This window comes from Brienomyrus brachyistius, chromosome 14, assembly GCF_023856365.1.
Source record: "Brienomyrus brachyistius isolate T26 chromosome 14, BBRACH_0.4, whole genome shotgun sequence".
NCBI classification, from domain to species: domain Eukaryota; kingdom Metazoa; phylum Chordata; class Actinopteri; order Osteoglossiformes; family Mormyridae; genus Brienomyrus; species Brienomyrus brachyistius.
Genome location: NC_064546.1, coordinates 19,275,997 through 19,300,176, shown reverse-complemented (window position 1 = coordinate 19,300,176; position 24,180 = coordinate 19,275,997). Strand labels below are relative to the sequence as shown.

General features: G+C 46.3%; 1 protein-coding gene across 3 annotated transcripts in view; it reads right to left on the bottom strand.

Annotated features, from left to right (window-relative positions):
• Positions 1-23,880, bottom strand: part of stxbp5b (syntaxin binding protein 5b (tomosyn)) — a 38,577-nt gene extending 14,697 nt beyond the window's left edge. For all 3 annotated transcript variants that reach the window (XM_048974086.1, XM_048974087.1, XM_048974088.1), the window contains exons 1-14: positions 23,337-23,880; positions 21,819-21,916; positions 12,393-12,474; positions 11,948-12,048; positions 7,694-7,828; positions 4,029-4,092; positions 3,111-3,194; positions 1,925-2,048; positions 1,626-1,704; positions 1,247-1,401; positions 1,083-1,155; positions 790-937; positions 548-615; positions 28-68 (exon numbers count right to left, since the gene is read on the bottom strand). In XM_048974086.1, the coding sequence (XP_048830043.1) occupies positions 28-68; positions 548-615; positions 790-937; positions 1,083-1,155; positions 1,247-1,401; positions 1,626-1,704; positions 1,925-2,048; positions 3,111-3,194; positions 4,029-4,092; positions 7,694-7,828; positions 11,948-12,048; positions 12,393-12,474; positions 21,819-21,916; positions 23,337-23,486 (1,402 nt within the window). In that variant the 5' untranslated portion in view covers positions 23,487-23,880. The remainder of the gene's footprint in view (positions 1-27; positions 69-547; positions 616-789; positions 938-1,082; positions 1,156-1,246; positions 1,402-1,625; positions 1,705-1,924; positions 2,049-3,110; positions 3,195-4,028; positions 4,093-7,693; positions 7,829-11,947; positions 12,049-12,392; positions 12,475-21,818; positions 21,917-23,336) is intronic.
• Between the last annotated feature and the right edge of the window lie 300 nt (positions 23,881-24,180).

The window sequence follows — 24,180 nt, the reverse complement described above, 5'->3', positions numbered from 1 at the left end:
CAGAATGCAGAAGAGTGGAATACTCACTCATGGAAGCGTCCCAAAACTTAACCGATCCATCTGCATGCCTGTCGTTCACAGAAGACAGATTAAGAATTAAGACCATTATTTTACAGCGTACATACAAGTGATCTACAACGGAAACTTAAGGAGGGTGGGAATTTACAGCTTATCAGATTAAGCTGTAAATAAGCTCGGTAACTGTGTAATATATTACATTCACTTGTATATTAACTTTTATTCAGCAGCTGCTTTTGTCCAATGCAACAAATAAGTCAGACAAAATGTTAATATTAGACATATTAAGATCATTAAGAAAACTTCCTTACCTTGCACAAATTTATTAGATATCATTCCTTCTTATATTGCATATTTTGTACTTCACTCTCTGAGCTTGTATCTCACTACTGTCTGTCCTGCACTGTCTTGTACTACAATACCTTGTCCTATCCCTCGATGCCCTAACCTGCAACTGTAGCATAAGAATTGAACTACATTGCTCGTAACACGTGACAACAAACACTCGAACCCGAAACTCGGAACATACCCTGTAATTATCATCTCCTGGTAGCTCTGCGTGCCTTGGCCACAGTGTCCACCGCTTAAAGGCCACTCCTGTACCAGAAAAGGAAATTAAAAACAGACATCAAATAACTTTAACTGGATCTGAATCAAGTCGTTGAATATTTAGAATTCAGATGTTAAATAAAATAATATCTTTAAAAGCTGTAAAAAAAGGGAGATAGTATTGGCCGGGTGGAGATAAGGAAGCCAAAGGGGACATGATACCTTCTTGCTGTACGCTTGTCGTTTCTGCCTTGAGCCGACAGTGTAAAGAGCGGGTATGAGGTCCGCAGGGCAGTCAGCAAAGTATTCGCAGCACGTCACTGGAGACTCGTGTATGGTCAGAGGGTACGGGTTCTCAAATATTGGGTATCTGAACACAGAGAGGGGGCAGGATCAGGCAGTTCCCGATATGAAATCACCACCGATGGTACCAATGGCCGCAAACACAAAAATGTTTCCGTTTCCCCGTTGGATTGTGACCCGTTCATTTTCCGGGCACTCAGGGTCATGCCTACCCATTCTGCGCCAGGTCGATGACGACCAAATCCTTCTCCAGAAGCACCACCACAGCATACGGCTCCTGGGCATCTGAGGAGACGACAAGAAGGCAAGACTTGTCACCGGAGGAGAACGTTCACCCAGCCGTCCGGCGCAGGAACGGATGCCATTGACAATTCACCGTTGGGGTATGGCGTCTCGCAGAGTGTCAGGAAGTCCACGACAGGGTGGTCCATCTCCAGCACGGCCGTGCTCTTCCCGTGCATCACGGTCAGGCAGGGGCGTCTGCCCACCGTGTCGTAAGATAGGCCCCCCGAGAGGATCATGAACGGATCTCTGGGGAAGAGAAACCGAATGGACCAATCAGGGTATACGGTTCAAACGCTATCAGCCAATGCAGAACAAGGGAAGTTATAAAAAAAATAAAAAGGGAGAGCATTAGGATTGGAGGGTTAGGGTTAGGGTTAGAATTGGCTTTAGGTTATGAGTTTGGGTTAGGATTGGAGTTTGAGTTTGCAAATCACTGTGTCTCCATGGGAAAGCGAAGTCCCGCCCCTTACCCGGCTTTCGTCGTTTTGTATTCCACCTTCAGGATGGGCTTGCAGGGTTCTGGCTTTTTCCCATCCTTGGCCTGCTTTCCTGAAATGAAAAACATCAGTGTAATTCCAAGCCAAACTTTCCACTCAAAACCCCAGCCATCCATACAACAATCTCCTCCATGCCACTGACTACTTAGGGGAACACTGCTGCTCTGTCATACCTCAAGCGGCAATACTAAACGATTTGCTAAATTACAAGGTAAAGCTAAACATTCCGACATTCAAGTCACAAATGGCGCCCTCTAGAGGGCAGAACGTACCGTGCGGGGTGATGATCTGCACAGGCTTGGCCGGCGACCTGACGTTCCACACAGTCAGCGTGCCGTCCGAGTGGCTGCAGATAAACTGCTTCCCTTCGTGGTGCCAGGCCACCGAGTGGATCGCCTGCGGGGATGAGAGGAAGGAGGATGCCGGCTGCAGTCAGGCGAGACGCCGTTAGCATAACGCGAGCATGACAGCCGCGGCACCGTCATATGGTCGCTCCGCCGTGCTAGCCGGATGATCCTGCGGAGATGGTCAGGCTTGCCAACTATCCACGCTGATACAAACACATAACATATACACATATTCGTTGCTTCTACGTTACCACTCAAAAAGTCCCTCCCCCACAGACGTTAAAAAAAAAAAATAAATAGCTAATGAGCAAGTCAGAAAATTTTGCTAGCTAGCTGGTTAGCAGAACATACTGCTTCAGTATCTTCTAAATAAGCAATGGGTTTATTTAATATGTAGTGTAGTGACTGATTGAGGCCAACAGGGGGCCCCCCAAACCTTCAAAACGGCATATGGAAATGTGTGGTTTGAGTAGAGGAAAACACCACCACTCAGTGTATATCTGCACAGCTCCACTCCTTCTGGGTGACGACACCCGGAATTCTTCATGCCGATGAGACGGTGGCTCAGTGGACAGCAATGTAGGTACACACGTCCAGGGTCAGGAGTTCGAGATCTACCTCTAACTGTGTATGGAGATCACATGTCCTCCCGTCCATCGATTGGGCTGTCTTCCACAGGCTAAAAACTTAAGTGAACTGCTAGCTCAAAATCATAGTGTGTATTACTCTGCATGTGTGTGCCTTGCGATACACTGGCATCCAATCCCGGCTTTTCCCTTCCCTCTGCTTCCCGGGATTGGCTCCAGGCTCCCCGTATCTCAGTACTACATAAGCAGTTATTGATGATGGACAGATCTTTCTGATATTAAATGGATGCTTCCCATTAATGATATTTTGACCAATAACTACAAAGATACTCACATAAGAACACCAACACGGACTCAACACTAACTTTAATTAAATTTTGACCGGAACCTGATTACAGTTCATTACTAGTTTATTCAGACTGTCCTGGGGAGGAACAGGAGCAGCATATGAAATAGATGGGGAGAAGACGTCTGTCAAACCCTGGTCCCAGAGAGAGGCCCACAAAGACACAGTCTTCGCTTACCTCGTCGTGATTGTATCGGTAGTCAGCTTTCTTGCACTTCAAATCCCAGAGGACCACTATTCCACACTCAAACCCAATGGTAAGCTGAGAGAGCCGGAAAGAGAGGAAGGGGGGGGGGGGGAGAAGGATTAACCAATGACAGTCAGCCAAAAAGCCATCTGAGAAAACAAAACACACACGGGGAACAACTGGGGATGCTGGATGCAGCCGCTGTGCGGTGAGAATTACTTGGGTGGGACCCATTATAAACTGTCGAGGCCAGTTCTAAAAATAACCAGAAAAAAAAGTTGCAATTGTACGGTTCTGAGGTTTTTGTGATAGGTGCAAAGAATGCGCTGCGAAGCATGGAGGCAGAATGTCAGCATGAGAGGGCGCAGCTATGCTTTACCAAGTGGTCTTCAGCACAGTGGGACGCAAAAGTATTATAAGCTTGTTATGATTCCCATAATTAACAGAAAAAAAAATAATCAGACCCCATTATTTTTTCTTATCATTCTTTGTTTATGTTACTCCTCCCCTCAAACGTGTAACATGCCCACAATAATGTCACAGTGCATCACGGCAACAGCACAGAAGTTAATTTTAGACTATGTCTATAGTTTATTTCCCCTGAAGACTTAAAGCAGTATTTTGGGATGGGGGAAAAAAACAAAATGTCAAAAGGTTTACTGCTTGAAAACATAGTTTAAATGAAATGCTGATCACAAAAATACTACATAAGCTTAATGCTAAATTACTCAAGAATCCCAATAGCAGGTTAAGCTTAAGCCAGGCTGTGAAGAAGAGTGTATCATTTAGGATTTCTTGCTGGTTTTAAACGCTTACAGTATGGCTGCTACGAAACTAGCATGGTTTTCCACGAGAAAAATCACAAAACTAAGACTTGGCTGAGGTGGGGGGGGGTGGGGCGTGCCAGACCTTTCCTTCATCCATGGGGTTTTCACTTATGTGGACGACAGGTCCTGGGTGGGTCTTGGTCGACCTAAAGAATGAGAGGAAGAGAAGGGATCAGATGGCAGAGGGGCGAGGAGATGAGGAAGAGGAACAATCTAGACTGTCGTTTCGATCTCGCCCCCCCGGGACGCCAGCCTGTGATACGATGCCTCGTGGCTCCTTCTCCCACGTCCCCCCGTGGGCCAAGTCAGCGCACTTGCTGACAAATTTGTCATTCTCTGTGTGATGTGTTCAGAAAAGCCCCCCGGCCAGCATAATGGTGCAACTGTCTAAGGTGAAATGCTTCAGCACAAATGCATCAAACGTCTGTGGCACAGAAACGCTACATTATTCAAAATAAAATTATGCTTTATTTGCATAAATACGAGTACAGGGGACACCGGATGCTTCTTCTTACATATCCCATTAAGCAATTACTTGAGACACACACACACACACACACAGACACTTGGGGTCCGAGTGCAGGGTCAGGACATTCACTTAGCATCCCTGGAGCATTTTGTTAAGGGCCTCATTCATGGGCCCGAAGGAGATGTGAATATTCTGCCATGGATGGGATTCGAACTGGAACTGGAACATAAGTGAATCTTAGAAGTACAAGAAAGATGGGACACAGTTACTCCACTCAGACGGTACTAGAAGCTCATTCTGAGAGAAAATGCCACTGTTTTGTTTTGCCAGCAGACTCACTGGACGAGACCCCACAAAACACCCATGCAAACAAGGCATCTAAACATTTTAAACGTAGAATTTTCTCGGCCATGGGGGGTGGGGGGTAAATTTCCATTTCGTGCTCGCTGAGCCATGGCTGAGCCCCCAAACAGATCTGGAACCCAAGTGCCCTGTCATGGACCGCGGGTGAGACTGCAGACAGGTTTCCATGGTGACAGTGCAGCACAAGGTGCAGCCCCATCACTGGGGGGGGGGGGGGGGAGGTGCTCTTCAACTCAGCATTTGGGACTGAAGCTCCACCCTTGCTTATGAAAGGTGTCTGAAATCCACGAAAGAGCAGGAACATGCAGCCTTGTTCCCATAAAAATCTAATTTTATTCGTTATAAATCCCTGCACTTCCATTTGCTATTTAAAAGCAGGGAAATACAGACCATAGTGTGCTAAAAAATGAATAAGAAGATGAAACTTCTTAGTGTTAAAGGCGAGAATGACCTAGCGCCATAAGGTACGACACCTCTGCAGACTGATCGCAAAATCAAAACAATGTTGATGCTGGGTCCTTGAGCAAGACCCTTATCCCGTCCAAAATCCAGCAGGGGCACCAGAAAAATGGCTGACCCTGTGCTCAGACCCCAAGCTTTGGTCTCAGCCGTTGTGGACAAAAGTACTGGGACACCCGTAGTAACTACAGGAATGGGTGACATATTCCACACCCACTGCCGACATGCATGTGTAAAATCAAGCACACAGCCAGGCAACCTCCAGCATCAATGGCAGCAGAAGGGGGGGGTCATACAGGAGAGGTATATCGGCCCAGCACCGTCAATGGACGCCATTGGACGTCTTTCCAACAGGTCGGATCCCCGTATGTCTGTCCCGCTGAAGCTGCCCTGGTAAAAGGCAAGTGAAGTGATGGTGAAGTGGGAACATCTGGGAGCGAGGTGGGGGGGCCACACAGGCTCACAGAGGGACCTGATCACCCAACATCAATACCCAGCCTGAATGGCAGCAAATCCCACCAGCAATGTTCCAGCATCTAATGGAAGGCCTTCCCAGAAGAGTACAGGCTATTATAGCCACTGAGGGTTAGTCAGCTTCATATCAATACCCTTTGATTCAGAGTGAGACGTTGGCCAGGCTGGTGTCCCCATACTTCTGTCCATATAGTGCATGTACGCGTCAAAGAATAGCATGATGGGATATGTAAAAAAAAAAAAAAAAAAAAAAAACATTCAAATGTACTTCTACTTGTTCAGATGGCAAAATCACTTCATTTCATTTTTTGTTTTCCATCATTTTAAACTTCCACAATGGATGCAGAAAAACTTCAGCTCTTGTCTCAGTCTGCATCCCCACGACAAACTTTGCAATGAGCTCTGGGCCGCGTCCCCCTGATGGGTCACAGGAGGAGCGAATTGTCCCGGGGCGGCAGGAATGTTCCAGAAACCGAGAGCTCGCCACAATGGGAGCTGAAAGCGGACACTAACAGAGGAGTTACTGAGAAGCCTGACAGAACAAAAACACTCCATCCAGTAAACTAATGAAACGTCTCCTTTCTTATTGCCAGGGTGGGTGTTTATGAACCCAAAGGGGAGCATTCTTGTCCGATGGAGGAATGTTCTGAGGGTAGGAATGTTAGCGGGTTCCTGTCCCACTCAGGGTCTGTGGCTCGCATTTGCCTTTTGGGCAGAGAGGAGCGCGTTGGGCGGAAGCCATGAGATGAATCAGTAAACTGACATACTGTAGAGCTGGCATGACTTATAAAAAGTGGGAAAACCTGTTCGGGCTGTGGGTGTGTGAGAAATGCGTTCGTGCCGTCACAGAGCGGACAATAAGTCTGCGGTTTTAACGACTTTTCCGACTTTAACGCCTTTAACCAGAGTCGTCGGGTGATTCTACCGATTATCGTATGTAAGAGTGTGAGATGCGGGGGGGGCTGATTAATGCAGGATATCCTAGGGTACGGTCTTGGGTCCCAGCCAAATCAGAGACTCATCCTGCAAGACTCACCAACAGAACCCCCCCCCCCCCCCCCCCCCCTCCATCGCCAAAGTTTATCGCCCAGAGAAGTTAATCCACCCCTGACGAGATGTAACAATAATAACAAATCAGAGGCCTCAGCTGCCTCCACACCCCACCTCCCCCACACCGCCCGCCCCCCCCCCCCCCCCGATTCGTGCGATGTCCCAAAGTTAAGCAGGAGACCATGACAGATGGAGCACCTCCCTGGCAGAATATGAGGATGGGCACAAAATGACAAATCCAAAATGGCAGCTTAAAAAAAAAAACAAAAAAACGGAGATTAAATGATTAGCCTAATTACGGGATTAACTACCACACCGACTTTAATAGTGACTATGAAGTGCCTGGGGGCAACGATAATGGGATGGACACTGTTTAAATTTTAATTCACTAAAATTAAACTGGGCACTAAGAACTGAAGGAAGGCCAGCAGACATTCAAACATTCTGGCCTTAAATAATCCCCAAGTTGATCAGCACATGAGGTCCAGAGGGAGACCCAACCAGATGCTCAGCGCTGAATCGCAAACAGCGCCACCTAGTGTCACTGTGTTACCCGCGCAGGCTGAAGGGGGCAGCGAAACCTACATGTTTGCTAATTATTGTAACTAACCTGCTTTACTATGGTCAGGTAGCAGGACCAAAAACTAGAACTAAATGTAAAATTGAATTAGATTTTACGTCTAGAATGACATTAATAAGATATTCCACTTCTTACTTCCCCAAATGAAAAAGCAAGTCTGTGAATAGTTCAATATTTAGAAAATAGACACGCTCCTTATTCTGAAAAATAAAAACAGAAACGAATGGAGGACCATTCGAGCTCCGGGAAAGGAAGGACAACGTGTAATTACAGACCCAGGAGGAACGGATGCAAACTGAAAGGGACACTGGTAAAAACAAAGGAGAAGCCGGAGGTGGACGGAGGCACTCACAGCTCGATGGCTTTATTCCACATGATAACGTAGCCTGAGAGGGTGAAGGACTCGACGTTCACCAGGTGGATGTTCCCTCTTTCCGTGCCCACGTACAGCCATTTGCTCTGGAAGGGCAGGTGGCAGAACGTGATCCTGAAAGAGAGAAAAAAACACGATGCACAGGGCCGGAGGGGGACATGGATGATCATTTTAGAAAGACCTGCATTTCATTTAAAACATTACAGAAAAAGAAGAAAAAAAAAGACTTCTAGACTACATGGACCACAGCAGCTGATTCATAAAATGAATTTCAAAAATGCTTCTCTCTGCACAATTTTAAACATCCAACCACAGCCTAAGGCATCCATCCCTCTATCCAACCACAGCCTAAGGCATCCATCCCTCTATCCAACCACAGCCTAAGGCATCCATCCCTCTATCCAACCACAGCCTAAGGCATCCATCCCTCTATCCAACCACAGCCTAAGGCATCCATCCCTCTATCCAACCACAGCCTAAGGCATCCATCCCTCTATCCAACCACAGCCTAAGACATCCATCCCTCTATCCAACCACAGCCTAAGGCATCCATCCCTCTATCCAACCACAGCCTAAGGCATCCACCCCATTAGCCAACCACAGCCTAAGGCATCCATCCCTCTATCCAATCACCGCCTTAGGCATCCACCCCATTAGCCAATGAGACACAGATGCTCTCTGAGGAAGCCCAGAGGGTACGGCAAGCTAGAGTCGCCAGCTTCCCCAGGCCATGTTGAAGCCTCCTCAGGAAATCACCATCCCTTCTCCCCCTACGGAGAGCGTGTAAACTCCACACAATTGGACAATTGGACGATGTGCGATGGCACCAGCTGATCCACCATGCCGCCCAAATCCAAACAGAAGGACAAAAATAATATGCCAACATTGATATGGATATAAGAGGAAATGGGGAAAAGAAGAATAAAAGGTTTCTACAGACACATGGGTAATATTCAGCTGGTCATCAAAACCCTGATTTAAAAAAACCAAGGTCCTTTTATCAGGAACCCCTTGAGATGCGTTTCATTTTCATAAAGTGGGGCTGGGGGCAAAGCCAGCTGGATGCGGTTACTATGGCACCCGGAGAAGGGGGCCACTTTGCCTAGTCCACGAGTGCTTTTATGTGGGTGACAGGGGTGGGGGTGTGGGATGGCCTCTGGCCGAACCGGAGAGCAATATGTGGTTTTGCCAGAGATGGTGGAGAGAAAGGAGGACGATGAGGACGTATGAGGTCAGGTGATGACAGGCGTGTCGACGTGGCCCAGAATGAGCCATGTATTCATTCAGGTTTACTATGAAAATTAGATTATCAGTCTTTGTTGTTTTTAAAATCTTGACCGAGGGAACTGTGCAAGAATTTCAGTACTTCAATGTACTTCTGTACATTCTTCTACAAATTTCATTTAACTTCATTTCAACTCAATTCAACTCAATTCAACTCAATTCAACTCAATTCAACTCAATTCAACTCAATTCAACTCAATTCAACTCCGCTATGAAAGTGAGTGAGTAAAATTCTCCTCAGTTAACAAGAGTAAGAAAAAAAGTACATAATTATGACATCACTTGGCCTGGGATCTAACGTGCATAACTGCTGACGCTATTCAAATGAAAGACAAGAAGATATTAAACTACATGTTCAGTCATCTTTAATATGAATTTGAGCATGATTACCAATTAGTCCAGCAGTTTCCACTACAGGGGGGGTTTACATCTATTACCATTTCTGGAACCTTCCCTTTCCCTGGACAAAACAAACTAGTCATTTATTCTTTTGTTATTTGGAGACATTTTCTCGCAGAGGTTGGCACAGGGGGAGGCCGGGGCAATTCTAGGATGTTTTTAAGGTGGTGGGCCATAATTCAGACAGATACACTAAGCTTATCATTAGCCAATGATATATTTTGAATCAATGAGTGACAGGGGAGGGGTACTCCAGCAGCCAATCAGATCTAGAGGCCCCACCCCTTTATATACTCCTGGGATGCAACTCTGGGAAAACTTTGGGAACAATTGAAAACATTAATACATGCCCTGAATGAGACGCCATAATCTTCTATCATAACATTTCATATTCATTACTTGTTTTGCAATTGAATGGGATTCACTAAGTGTAAAAATGAGGTTTTGGTTTGTCGTCTGACTGCACAGCCCCCTCCCACCAAGACCTTCCTGGCGACTCTGAGACGTGAGACTGATTCACGCCAGCACTGAGCACAGCAAGGCCTCGCCGTGAGAGCGGGACTCGCGTCAAACGCCAAGGTGCCAAGCTGAGATCGCACCGGCGTGTTCTCCCGGAGGCTGCTAGCGGTCGCTAATGCTTCTACCATGCTGCCGAGGGTGGAGGAGGAGGCGGGGCATTAAGCGCGACTTTAGGGTTACCCGTAGAGCAATTCACAAACACGCTCGTCAAATAGCTCCCCCTTCAATCTGTCAACCATCTGCTCCTGTTTATTAAGTGCCAATGTTCATCAAATGACCAGCTGATCATATCCAGGGTCCTGCTCTGAAATCATAATTAACTCCAACTTCAAGCTAACAACACCGGGAAGGAGCTCTGGATTTCACACCCCAGCATTTCCTGGGATGGGGTATTTCAGGTGCCCGTGAATTATTACTGAATATATCGATCTATCAGTCCCCCTTCCGTGAGCACTCATCCAGTGCAGAGTCACTGTGAGCTTGGAATCTTTCCCAGGAAGCAAAGGACATGAGGCAGGTGACACCCTGGATCGGGTACCAGTCCGGCGCAGGGCAGACACTCACACACCACCTAGTAAAGAGGGATTCGGAAGCACTGATTCAATGTGCGTTTCAGGACTATAAGTAAAAATGGTGAAAACATGGGAAGAACATGCACACTCCACTCACACAGAATCTTCTAACTGCTTAAGTAGGACAAGGCAAGCCTGAGACAGGCTGCCAGTCAATAACAGGGCACATACACTCAGACGCACACACTCCGGGCCATTTCAGTCACACCTATTTCATTGTCGTTTTGTTTTTTGCCAAGACAGCTTTCTATAGGAGATAAACAGAACTGGATAACAGGATATAAAGATGAACTACAGAGAATAATTACACTAAAATCATACAGCATAGGACACATGCAATTTAACTGTTATACAGAATAAATAAACTTAAGTATCCAGAGTGTACACACACACACACCTGTCACCTTTGCAATTTATTCCAAATGCATCTACAATATGTAAACTACACCTCCTATCAGTACAGACCACAACACGCATCCAAGTGACAAACGCTCAGACACGCAACGGTCCGGAACACCCCGCCGGACCTCATTTATCATCCGCATATCTGAGGTCCCCGGGACCCCAGTGAGACACTAAGACGGCAAAGCGTACATCAACCCCCAGGCCACGACGGGGGATGGCGTGGAGGGAATCCAGAAACGCAGCGTCTGTCAGGCCGAGTGAACGTGGAGGAGGTGCAGAAAGATAAGGAGGAGAGTGTCTGTGGTTACCGTAGACTAGGGCTGCCACTAACGACTATTACTCTATGGATTAATCCTTCGACAAATACAATGTGTCGATTTAAAATATTAACGTCGATGCATTTTCAGTCAACTATGTTGACTAATCGCGGCAGCCGTGCTATAGACATCCATGGCAAAAGGACGGATCAGTAATCCTTAACGCTGATTTTGCCTAGAATCCAGGTCAAGCCACACAGCAGTTCTTTACTATACAGTTTTAAGACGCACACAGACACTTATGTCTAAATTTACGTTTGATATTAATAAAAACAAGCCTTTGGAATGCTTTGAAGTGTATTATGATTAGGTGTTCTTTGGGTAATAGTCGGCAATAGTCAGTGTCCGACCTTGAGAAAGTCAGGTTATACCAAAGACTACAGCTAAAAGTCAGGAGCTTCAACATTTAAATATTATTGCCCAACAATTTTTACATTTTACATATTTAAAGGTCCTTTTGTCCAAAGCAATGTACAAGTGAGGCAAACAACAAGCTACAAACACTCGTACATGCTGTCCTGGGTCATGAGTCATCTAGGTGTAAGTGGGGCTTGGCTGATCTTCCACTGAATGGCCAGGTACAAATGTAAGCAGTTATTGGAGCAGAAACTGCACAGCAATTTCTAACAAAGCAAGAACATAATAAGACTATTCAAGGACCAGAAATGCAACATAAGATCATTGAAGGAAGCAGCAGGCTAGTAGAGGTAAATATAGAAAGGATGGTCGGTCCGTACCGCTCCCTGCTGAACTTGAGAGAGTGAAGAATCGCGGGTCGTTTTTGTCTCAGGTTCCAGAGGTGGATGCTGTCATCTGTCAGGGCACTAACCAGTGCTCCCTGGGGATCACATAGGAAACTGTTAAATTCCTGAATGCCCGAGCGCAAAAGTAGGCAATGCAGGTACAGAGTGAGCCCAGCCTCATCGTCAGAGCGAATCCCAGGCATCCAGGCAAGCACAGACAGCTGGCACAGCATGCACAGGGAACACAGGCAGACAGATCCGAGGACAGGGTGGGAACACAGGCAGACAGATCCGAGGACAGGGAGGGAACACAGGCAGACAGATCCGAGGACAGGGAGGGAACACAGGCAGACAGATCCGAGGACAGGGTGGGATCTGAACAACAGGAAGGATGATGGGTGATGGCACAGCTCCACCCACAGGCGGGGAGGGGACTCACCTCATTAATGAGGAACTGGAGCTGGATGACGGCGGCTCCGCTCTCATGCTGGCAGTAACACTCCACACCTGGCCGTCCGAAGCTGCGAGGTGTTCCGTTAAGGGGGATCGCGTTCAGCAGTCAGGTGACAAACATGTAGCATGCGACCTCCCGCCAGACATTCTTACTGATTTGTTGGCATTCATTTTCTACTTTCCCAATTCCCTAAGGGTCAATAAAACACCACCTTTCTGTATGTTACAACACAAACGCAAATTATCAAAAAAGCAGTGCTGCCCCCTTGTGTCCGGCTGACTTTATCCCCACACTATCGACATCTTTTTTGTTTTGATATAATCAGGAACAAGAGCTGGTAAATTACAAGGCTCTAGTTCAGCTCAGCTGGGAAGGTGACTGTTCCTTTATCTGTTCGTCAGATTCACAGGCCCTGATCAACAAAAATTATTGCAGTTATCGCTGGCTGGCGGGAAAGCCACACTCTTCATATACCTCCACTGGCAGGCAATTGCCATGGAGACGTGCCGACCAGAGGCTAGGCCAAGCTCATTTCTCTACCACAGGAATCGAGACATACACAAGAAAAACATTCAAGTATGCAAATAGCTGATCCCTTCAGAGCTTTAATATTCTGGCGTACTGAGAGATATTTGCTTCACAATCCCGATATGAAATACTAAAATTGATCACCCCAGCGCACAAAGTTAGCAACATAGGAAACCATTTTCGAAAAATGTTGTTCACACACAAGACCAACAAAAACAGATTGTAGCCAGAATACTGAAACAGACCTTCTTCTGAAAGCTTAACAATTCATAGACAGAACTGAAACAAGCCCAGTTATTTAGCTGTTTAAATATTTAACATGGATAACATGACTCAAAACCCAATCTTAAAAAATATCATCCCAGTAGCCAGTAGGGGGCGATTTTCTTCCTGTGGTTTTCCAGTCTGGACTGTCAAGAGCAAGTCTGTTTAAATGCAGGCACTGGGGTAGAGTGATGTGGTGAAGACACTGGATAAACAACAGGGAAATGTTATAAATAAAGTCTAATAAGCCTCACAGATTTTTTATTTTTTTTTTATGTATAGCTTTATAAATCACCCGGAGCAGCATTGGGTGGGTTCCTGCAATGGCCCCCATGTGCCCCAAAGATAAGAAGAGATATGTTTATAATAAAACATCAATCACGCAAAGCTGAAGCTGGGATTTAACCTGGATTTCAGGATCAGGAGGACTACTGGGTACAGGGGCTGTCAGTCTCAGTGCTTTCATCCTGCGAAAGTGGCTCTCAAAAGTCAACTCCACTGTCCATACCCACATTCCTCCTTGAGCCAATCACCGAGGTCTGGAGTCATGCCAGTCGCTTTAGGTTACACCCGCATGTTGGGCAAAACAGCATTCAAGTTGCTTCTTCAGGGAGCCAATCAGCTTGAAACCCCCCAAAAACTTCTCCCAGTTTAAGTAATCTCTACGTGTTCTGCAAAGTGAATGAAAGGAACACATTGGGCTTTATTGGTCTTTGAGATTAAATGGGTCCAAAAGGCAAAACGATGGGGGGGGGGGGGGGGGGGGGGGTAAGCATTAAGGTGAAGTTTCATGGAAGAATTGCAGGATGCCTCTCAAAGCAGTGTCACAGAAACCGTTTGCAGACATTCCACGAGCTCCTGAAACATTCGTGGGACAAATTAAGGTTCTTCCTACCAGCAGGCAGCCGAAGAAAATCCTCCAATCTGTGACATACTAATGAAGAGCAATATTTGCATGCAAAGCTGCCCTTTCAGCTCCAGCCGAGGATCCCGGTACCGGCTCAACTCGCCCTTCATGGGCACCCAGACATCAAAAGCCACAGCAGAGGCATTGCAGACTTCAATTCTAATGCCGTACTTCCAAGGCGAGGCAGAAAGGGGGTGGATTTGCACCCGGCAGGAATTACCGCACTTACCTCGCACTCCCCTGCTAAACTCGCAAAGACTCCCGCTTTGCAGAACCCAAGAAACGGATATGAAAACAGAGCGAAATCCTCCCCTCTGTTGTCGAGAGACAATTTCCGCAAATTGGTAAAGGTTGCCATTAATAATACAAAGGAATTAACAAAGGAAACACAGCACAGACTCGGATATCACAGCAGCTGGCTTCTGGGCAACGATGACCTTACACTAATAGTACACAAAACAATTTTGACATAGCTTACGGTACATCAAGAGCGATCAGCAAGCTGAAGAACAGAAGGTAGAACACAGGACAGCAGGTCACTTGTCTTTCCGACTCTAGCAAACCTCGTCTGTTTCACCCACACCTGTCAACATATGCTGACACCGCCCACGGGGTCCAGTCTCAACACTCCACTCCTCAAGACAGCATCTTGGTGCTATTCAGGCATGGAAATCTGAGCTTTAACCCGGGGAACAGCCCAAGAACATCAAGACATGCAAATCACGAGCAAAAAGGGACCGTTCAACTCGTTTCGCCTGCCTGATTCTATGGCCGTCGGCGATCAGGAATTCATTTATGAGTGACAGTGAGAAATAGGAACAGAAATGCATCTTCAATCTCATGCAACAAACATATTGGGAAACACAAAAATATGCTGGATAGTAAGATGAAAGCATCCTCTAGATCAGGGGTCCCCAACTCCAGTCCTGGGGGGGCCGGAGCCCTGTGTATCTTAGCTCTTTCCCTGTTCCACCACAAATGATTCAGCTCAAGAGCTGTGTGCTAATTGGCACAAGGAGTTGAATCAGGTGTGTTAAATGAGGGGAAACCCAAAAATGTGCAGGACTCCAACTCCAGTCCTGGATGGTCAGACACCCCTGTTCTAGATCAATGGCTAAGTCTTGGATCTCACAAGATCCTTCTTTTGAGCACAAGCCCCCAGAGGCAAGACATGACCACCTGAAATAGACACTGACCTATGGTTCCCATCAGGAAAGACTGACGACCACACCTGCCGGGAAGAGAGCTTCTCCACCTGAATCTTGCATGCAGTAATGTTCCCGTGGCTATGGAGTCCGTTTACCTGCCAGCTGGAATTCACGGAAATACCGGCAACTGAAGCTGAGAGCTGGGGGAGACATGCTGCTCCTTCTGGGAGTTTCCACTAATCCTCTGATGGTTGTCCTCCTCTGCTACTGCGGTCATGTTCCAGCTGTGTTGTCCTGGGGCAGTGGCCTTCACCACATCGAAACACCAACCCATCTGAGATATACCACGCCAAGTGCTCCCCCAGCTTTGGAAAAGCAGCTTTTCCCCACTCACTCCCTTCATTGACTCAAACCCAAGAACCTGAACACTCAAGTGTGTTAATTAGAAAAAGCAAAGACTGGCTAATTAAGAATATACTCGTCAATGAGTCAGCCAAGAGGCATTCTGGATGGGATAGCAGTCTATTGAAGAACCAAAAATCAAGCTATAAATAATTCAGAGACCCAACCACAGCAAAGCTACAAGTTTCTCTGATGCGAGACGAAAACTACAGAGATAGAGAACCAGAGCCAGAGGCACTGAGCTACAGTCCATCTGTCCTGTTCAGTTTCCTTTATCAGCTATATCTGGGTCTACAGGTCATTATTAGCTATGTACTGATGTGGATATTGACCAATGATAGTTTTGTCTGATAACGCCAAAACCGCTAACCGCTGAGCCACTTGCCAAGGCAATGAAATCCTTTGTCCTTCATTATAGAAATCGGCTGATAACCCAATGAAATCATCTGCATTGTTTCTGTAGTTACATCCATGCAGCGAATCCATGCCAGAGGGGACAGTTTGAGCTACTTCACGTTTTACAAACTACTTATAACTGAGAGGCTCCTGTACTCGCCTAAATAGTTTGGTTCTTCTTGTACTTCGACTGGTTTGTTTCCTTGATTGAAAGACTCATCCAGCTGTTTCACATTAACATCAGTGACACGTGCATGATCATAGGAGACTGACCAATCAGCACACAGCAAGAACTCAGTGCTTAACTGAAATCTATCCATCCACTTTCCAAACCTTATCCTACTGGGTCGCTGGGGGTCCGGAGCCTATCCCGGAAGCAATGGGCACGAGGCAGGGAACAACCCAGGATGGGGGGGTCAGCCCATCGCAGTAACTGAAATCCAGGTCTTTTTATTTGAAATGGTAGTTTACAAACCCTGGCCTACAGTAGCTCAGTGTCTCCCCTGACATGGAGTAGGTGGGCACCCTACATCGGAGTGATGCACATATTTAAATTTAACGAATATCTCCGAATACCAAAATGGCAACCAATACATTGTGCATCTCTGGTCATTATCTCCTGTAAATGCAACCAAAGTTACAGACTATGGCCTCAGTGTAATACTTAAATAGTTTGTATTAATGTACATACAAAACAAAAGTTAAAAGGCTATTTTACAAATGTAGCTAATATCTTAGTGTTTTTTTGATACACTTACAGTTTGCATGAATTAAGCGTCTACATCTCCGCTCACTGAAAGCAGGTCAGTGATGGCTTAGGCCGCTTAATCCACAAGCCATTAAAAATGCACCAAGTGCAGTTCCTGAAGATGAAAGGAAGCTGGGAAGCAGGTTCACCCCCAAAGGAGACCCCCCCCGGGCGTATTGCTGGGCACGCCAGGATGGAGCGGCAGTGGGAGCGGCTGCGGAAAGCACCCCACCAGGGGGACAGCCGGTGGATGGGGAGCTGGTCAGCGGTGGGCTCACGGACGGGGTCGGTGGGCAGGAACCTGAGGCATTCCTGGGGCCTGCAGCTGATAGGCTAATCTGCCCCACCATCTACCTCACTTAGCCAATAGCTCGTTGTTACGTCTCCCTCTGAGCCAAAGTCCATTTAGAACCTGACAGGGATAACACTTGAGTTCCCTTAAAAATTTTAACCGTTAGCTGCTCATTCACGCGCAACGTCTGACTTCACCTCCCGCTAGTGAAGAATTGGGAACATTTTGTTCGTTGTGGCAATTTACCCAATTAACTTCCTACGGTGCGAAAGGGAACTTGTTTGATAGTTCAGCACAAGATAAAGAGTTTAAGATCAAGCTTGTGTCAGCAACCATCGGGTATGGCTAATTTAAACATTAGCTGACGAGATTCTATGGGGGGGGGGGGGGGGGTCTCTCTCTGAAGTGAGTCAGGTGATCGGTTTTGGTTAAATTGATTGGCTCCACCTAATCCTCATTCTGGGGTGTCCCTACACGTTATCCAGATCTGCTAAGACTCACTCTAGCCCCCTTCTTTGCCAGAGCAGCCATTAAACATTTGTTAATTCATAAGGGTTTCTGTCGTCCTATTTCTTTCCCACTCTCTCTTGCCCCTAAAAAATGGAATACACAGGTGAAGGTTTCACCTCTTCAGGAGTCCCCTTGCAATGGGGCTCTGGTTTCCCAGGCTTCCCCACAGCTGGGGAGGCAGGCCCAACAAGGTGGTCGATAACAGTCTACGTTCGGCTAACCTTTTCCAAGTTCTCGACTCTTAAGCGCCAACCTTCACTGTCAGGGTAAACCTGGCACCAATGGTGAGCCGTGCCTATAATCAGAATGTCGCCGGTGAAAAATCCCAGCATCGGCGGACTGATTTTTACCACCGGGCCCCTGAGCGAGACCCTCAAGCCCCAATTTCTCCTGGAACTGGAAAGTAATTTTAGTTTAAAGCATCTGGGTAGTAAATGTCAATTAACGGACTAACAGGTCGACCCCAAAAAAAAAGTTGAAGGATCTCAAGAACAGCATTTGTCTTAAAGCCACCAACCCCCCCATCACCCTCACTTTCCCGCAAGACTTTCGCCGGGAGGCAGTGCGCGGAACTACCACATCGGACCGCTCCAGAGAAGGCCTTGGCCCCATCGCTCTTGACCTTGTCCCTAGCCCCGCTCCACTTCGCGGGTCCCCCGAGGTTGCTCCTCGACCACTCCGGCGGAGAGCGAGGCTCCTGCCAAGATCCCATCGCTTCCCTCACGCTTCCAACTGCATCAACCACAGGTGACAGCTGGTCTCCACCGGGTGTCTCTGACACACCAGAGAGCCTCGTCGGTGCCACCCCTCCCCCCCTTTTTTTTTTTGCACGCTCGCCAGCATTAATCCGCAGGAAGGAGGGGGGGCTTTGTGACAACCGAAAAGGGCAGCAGATGCAGGTCTACCTACATGCCAGGCTATAAACAGCTTGGCGAATTGGCCACTCTCCCTGGCAAACAAGGCTCTACAGCAAACCGCTATGATTTCGGCTGTTTTTTTTGGTCATTTTTTTCCCTCTTTCCTAAAAATCTGCCAGCATCAGCTTCGCCAGAACCCAAAACACCCATTAGCGTCCGATATGAAACACAAAACATGGAGAGATTGTTCATTTTTGCGCTCCCTCTGTGAAATAAACCCCCTCCCAACTTTATCGTATCGGTTACACTTGCAGAAAGGTACAAATGCTCTTTGCGATGAATTTAACGATGAGAAAACCATTTTGCAAAGCTCGGTAACGCGCTGAAATAGCAAAAAACGGCTTTCGCACGCTGGGCTTTCGGAACGTAGTGAGGAAGGGCAACGTGATAGTACGTTATTCCCCCCCATAAGGTCACATAGATGGCTGTAGCCGATCTGCAGAAACCCCAGAAGGTCTGCAGAAAATAAGAGGAAAATGGCAGATCCTGAGAGGCAGAGGGATTAACAGACCACCGACTTCAGAAAGGGAACGTCTCAGCCCAAGAGTCAGCAGAAGCTTGCGTGATATGATCGCTCTACCAAACCCCTATGTTATTAACAACTCTCAATGTCCCAAGAACCAGCCCTGGATATTTTGATGATTTTGATTCAACCAGCTAGACCACAGTCAGTAAACTCAATGCAAACTGAATCTATTCAGTGTTATCATTTTGGGGACAAACCATAACTACTTTTTAAACAGTGAAATGCAGTCGCTTGTCTAAAATAGTTTTTTGAGATGAATCTAAGTGATGTCAGAATGCTGCGAGTGAGTCCCTCCCGCAATCCTGAGAAACTGTCAGGGAAACGTACAAACATTCCGGAAACGGCACATCGGCCTATTAAGTCAGGGCATCCTGCTGTACGGAGGACACACGCAGGGCAAATGTTCAGTTCCAACGGCTTCACATGCAATAATAAAGTGGACGTGGCATAAAACAAGTTATTTCTTTGCATGAGTCCATGGCTATTACAGTTTAATCACTCAGAACAGACAAGGATGGGGGTTCATAAGCTGCATCGTATAAATGGAGAGGGCAAAGAAAAAAAACATGATTAATTATTCTCTCCTTTGCTGCAGTTGCACAGGGTCCATTTGCTTGTATTAATTTGTCATCTTCAGATGATGAGCTCATTCAGCGCTCAGTCGCGGCCCACAATCGAAGCAATGAAGCAAGGGCTTCTGGGTGACGAATGTAGGCGACAAGACCACCCCTGGAGCCTGACCAGAGACCAGGTCCCCTCAGGAGGCAAGGGGGACGTAATGCTGCACTCGGAGGAGAGAAGAAGCCAAGAAACTGGAAAAACCATGACTTTCACTGTTTCAACTGAGAGAGACTTCCGTGAAGCTCAGGTATCGTGCACCAGAACATAGAATACAAGTCAAAATCGCATTCCATGACCTAACTCAAGCACAGGAGAAAACGGTTTTCTGATCAGTGCATAATTCCAAATATGTAATTTAATAGTTCTGATGGACATAATTATTATAAAATGTAGAGAATAGTACAAATATTCGTATATAGATAGGGGTGTCCAAACTTTTGACTGGTACGATACCAAGTGTAGCAAGGGTCTAACTTTTTTTGTATTATTATCCCTAACAGTGCCTAATAAGATCTGTCGCAGTAAACAATGCTCTGTTGTGACCTGCTCTCTAAAGGATGGCATTGCATGCATTGTAAACATTGCAGGTAGTCAGGCTTATTGCAGCAAGTGACAAACCTTACAATACGCGCAACGGACAATAATCAGCCAGAATTTTAAAATCGTGTTTTGAATTGGACTCTGATAGCCGATACCGATAAGTTAAAAAATGCTTGGATCAGGCCTGCTCCCAGTTTGTTTTATATCAGCTTTGGACATCACTGCACCCAACATCAACCCTAAAATTGTCTCACATGCAGGGGCATGGACATGGGTTTGGCAGGGGGCGGGGGAAAAATCTTGCCACTCAACATTTAATCCCCTCCCCACCACCAAGACCTCTGTTACAATTCAAACACTGATGGCCACTCAACACCCCAATGGCCCCCCCGGCTAACATCACTGTTCACACGCTCAGACTGAAAGGCTCCCCCAGTCTCACACCATCTCATTAAAGGAGCTGATGATAATTCTGTCCTAAAACAATCCAAGACAGAAACTGAAAAGGAGACCTGCCAACCTGACTGTCGGTCAACAGCCGCAAAATTACAAGTGGGAAGGGACGCAAACAAACGGCAAACTAATTGTGAGGGAACATTATACCTTAAATAGCATTAAATACTCCTCTGTTGAAAAAATGCCTGACAGGCATGAAGCGGGCAACCCTAGCCACCAATATGGGAATAAAGGGCCCTTAAAGACATGATCCGATGGACGCGAAGCCTGACAGCATACGGGTTAGGTTTCTACACCAAACCAGAACAGTATCTGAGACAGACGCTTATGCAGAGTCAGAACCAGTCAACCCTAACTCATGGAATGAGACTTTAAACCATATAAAGGACCTATGCAGGCAATATAACAAATCACCACTGAGTGGGAGGACAGAAATACCGATGCCAACAGAAATGGATGTTGCGTGTGTCTAAAAAGAACTGCCCATCCGTTTACAATAATCACAAAAGTAAAACAAGCCAGCAGAACACCTAATGCTTTCTTCATACACTACATCCAATCAGACTACTTCTTACAGATATACAAAAATGGTTATTTAACTGAAGAATAATGTTAACAACCACCTCACCATCACCTCAACAAGCGTACAAGAAGCGAACTGAAGGTTTTACCTTGTTTTACACCTAAATCTGTTTCAAAAGCAGGCGGCGGATGGGTTATGCTGAACGTCTCCCCCTAGTGATTGATCTTGGGAATATATTTTTTCAGAGGAGAGCAAAATACTTCCTAAAACAGCTGATTTTGACAAAGACAGCTCTGGAGACTTCATTATCATCGCAGGGCACACATCTAAATCAAATTCAAAGCCTTGAGATTTAGTTGGTTTCGGTTCAAATCACCTAAGAATATGTTCACTTGGAGGTTAAAAAGAGTAATCTCAGGACATCGGTATTCATTCACATGACAACTTAAGCTCTTCTATCAACAAACAAGGGTTTTCAAACACACTTGTAATGAAACTTTGCAATCAATTTTTCCCATAGGTCCAAACCAACACATCAGTAACTTACCTAGAGCTAAGCGATCAATAGCTCATTCAGAGAGAAAGTTGAAATATAAAAAAAAACAAAAAAACATTTTCCCAAGGAAAGGATACAGGCGCAACGCTCCAGTCTGTGTCCCGATAGCCAATATTTTCTGTACGGGATCAAATGCCAGGGAGGAGGGTTGATAAGGGAATCCATGTCGGACAGTCTGTATATTGAGTGGGAAATGAGGGAGGGGAACGAAAAAGAGTGAAGGAAAAATCAGCAGGTTTTATTTAATGGTATAATAATATTACTCGATTATGCAATTTTACCACATGCACATTACGCATCGATTCGCTCTTCCTGTTGAATCATACATGTTACTTGTTTTGGTAAAATGTTAAATGAAACGAAGCTGAACTCCAGTTAAAATATGCGTATGCGGGTAGGATTTGATATGTAGAGGGACGCGCTACTGCCGAGCGGAAGCGCTGTTATTGGGGTGTGAGGGCGCAGGGGCTTCCCGTTGGGATAAAGCAGTTGATCTTTGCTAAAAATGTCTCCACAGACCATGTTGTCTAACGTTATTCTTGTCCTTTAGCATTTTGAATAGAAATGAGCCAACTGTGCCAACAATTTTGATAATCTGTTTTATACGATTACAAAACCAACTCCGAAGTCCAGTAACGATATTCCAATTTCTTTCAAAAACAATGTAGCCTATATCCAAACTAAGCAAGCTTACTTTTCAAGGAAAGAAACACTGTCATGTGTTTGGACACCATAACAAGAAATAAAACAAGAAGAACACGAACGATTAATAAGAAATAGCAATAGTACCAAGAAAAAAAATGCACGTGTGTATGTGTGTTTATATATATCACACAGATATGAAACTTTAAAGTGTGAATTTAGGGCCAGGGTGTTTGGCCATAAAATTGATGCAAATGGTTTCTCCAGTGAAGATTGCTACTACACAGGCCTACTGCCTAGCGATAAATATAAAGGATAGTTCACCTTCAACACATCAAAACACAATATTAAAATAAAAAAAAGCCCGGGTACATCTAAACCACTTGAGGCATGCAGGGTTTCGTTCAGCCTCACTCAGTTTGTCGCAAACATAGGCGAGATTAATTGCAGGCTGCCCGCTAGTTGCTCTAAAATATTTTTCATAGCGAAACAGATTAATATGCATATATAAGCAGAGAAGAATCAAAAAAACAACAACTGCACATTCACAGCTTTGGTGTGGGAGGGCCAGGTCTCGAAAACACATATTTACATCACTCCTGCACTCCTGGAAGCAGCAAACTGGCACTGTATTCTGACAAGAAATGACTTTGAACATCAAAAAAGGCGGCTAAAAACTATTGCAGACGTTCCTGCATCTCATAAAATTAAGACAGATCATGAGATATTTAAGCCGATGCCCGACACAGACAGAGCTCGGTGTCACTCGTAGCCCAATCCCTGACCGTCACAAGCTGGCGATCAACCTCCAAATCTCATTTTACAAAAACTAATTCTTACCATTGCTAACACCATAGCATGCTACCTAAGCGATCACATGAGGGCTATAATTCATTTTTACATAAACTAACTTGACAGGCATGCCACGCCATTCAGACGTGCTAATACCCCACCTTGCAGAGCTGAAAATGTTCCGACTGGAGCGTCTCCGGGATCAGTTCACTTTCCTTGCATCCAGGCTGGGCAGACGAGGAGGAGGTGGATGAGGAAGAGGACACTGCTGTCAGGCCGTCCAGCACCTTCCTGATGTTAAACTTCTTCATTTTAAACCCCAGAGCGAGGGGTGTGTGTGCAGTGGCGGGGGGAGGGGGGGAGCGTCCCAGCTGCGAGCAAACAGACGCTGGCCTCTCTCCGATGCCCCTCCGGTAATGTCACATGTCAGCGCGCCGGCCGAGCTGTCACAGTCCCCGGGTCCGAAACGCACCCATCACTCCCTCACGGTAAAACTCCAGACTCTTTCGCCGAGATTTACTTTCAGTTTTGCGGCCCCGATTACTATCCGGCGCAAGCTAGCGACACCCGCCGCGGAAGAGGATCCCCCAGCCCCCCGTCCCCTAAGTATGCCTGCTTCTGCCTGTATACAGTATCACCCAGAGCTCTGCTGTCCTGTGCTGCTTCCCCCCTCCAGCTCCAAGCAGCTTAACGCGGAAGCGCAGAAGCCGCAGCAGCGAGTCTGCGCGACGCTCCGCGACACCCGGATGTGCGGCAGGGGCGGCGCTATATACCGCCGGCCGGTGAGGCTCCCTGTTTACGGTAAAGGTCGCTGAACCCCGGTTTGGCTCAGATATCAGCGGACTCATATTTACCTTCCCATACTTTTATAATGACTCCATCACTCTGTGATCTTTATATATTTTTTTGCATTTCTGTGACCCTGCGACACCCTAGTTAATAGACGGAGGTCGGGGTTAACATGTTAACAGAAGCGGTAATTCAAATGTGAGTTGAATTGCAGTA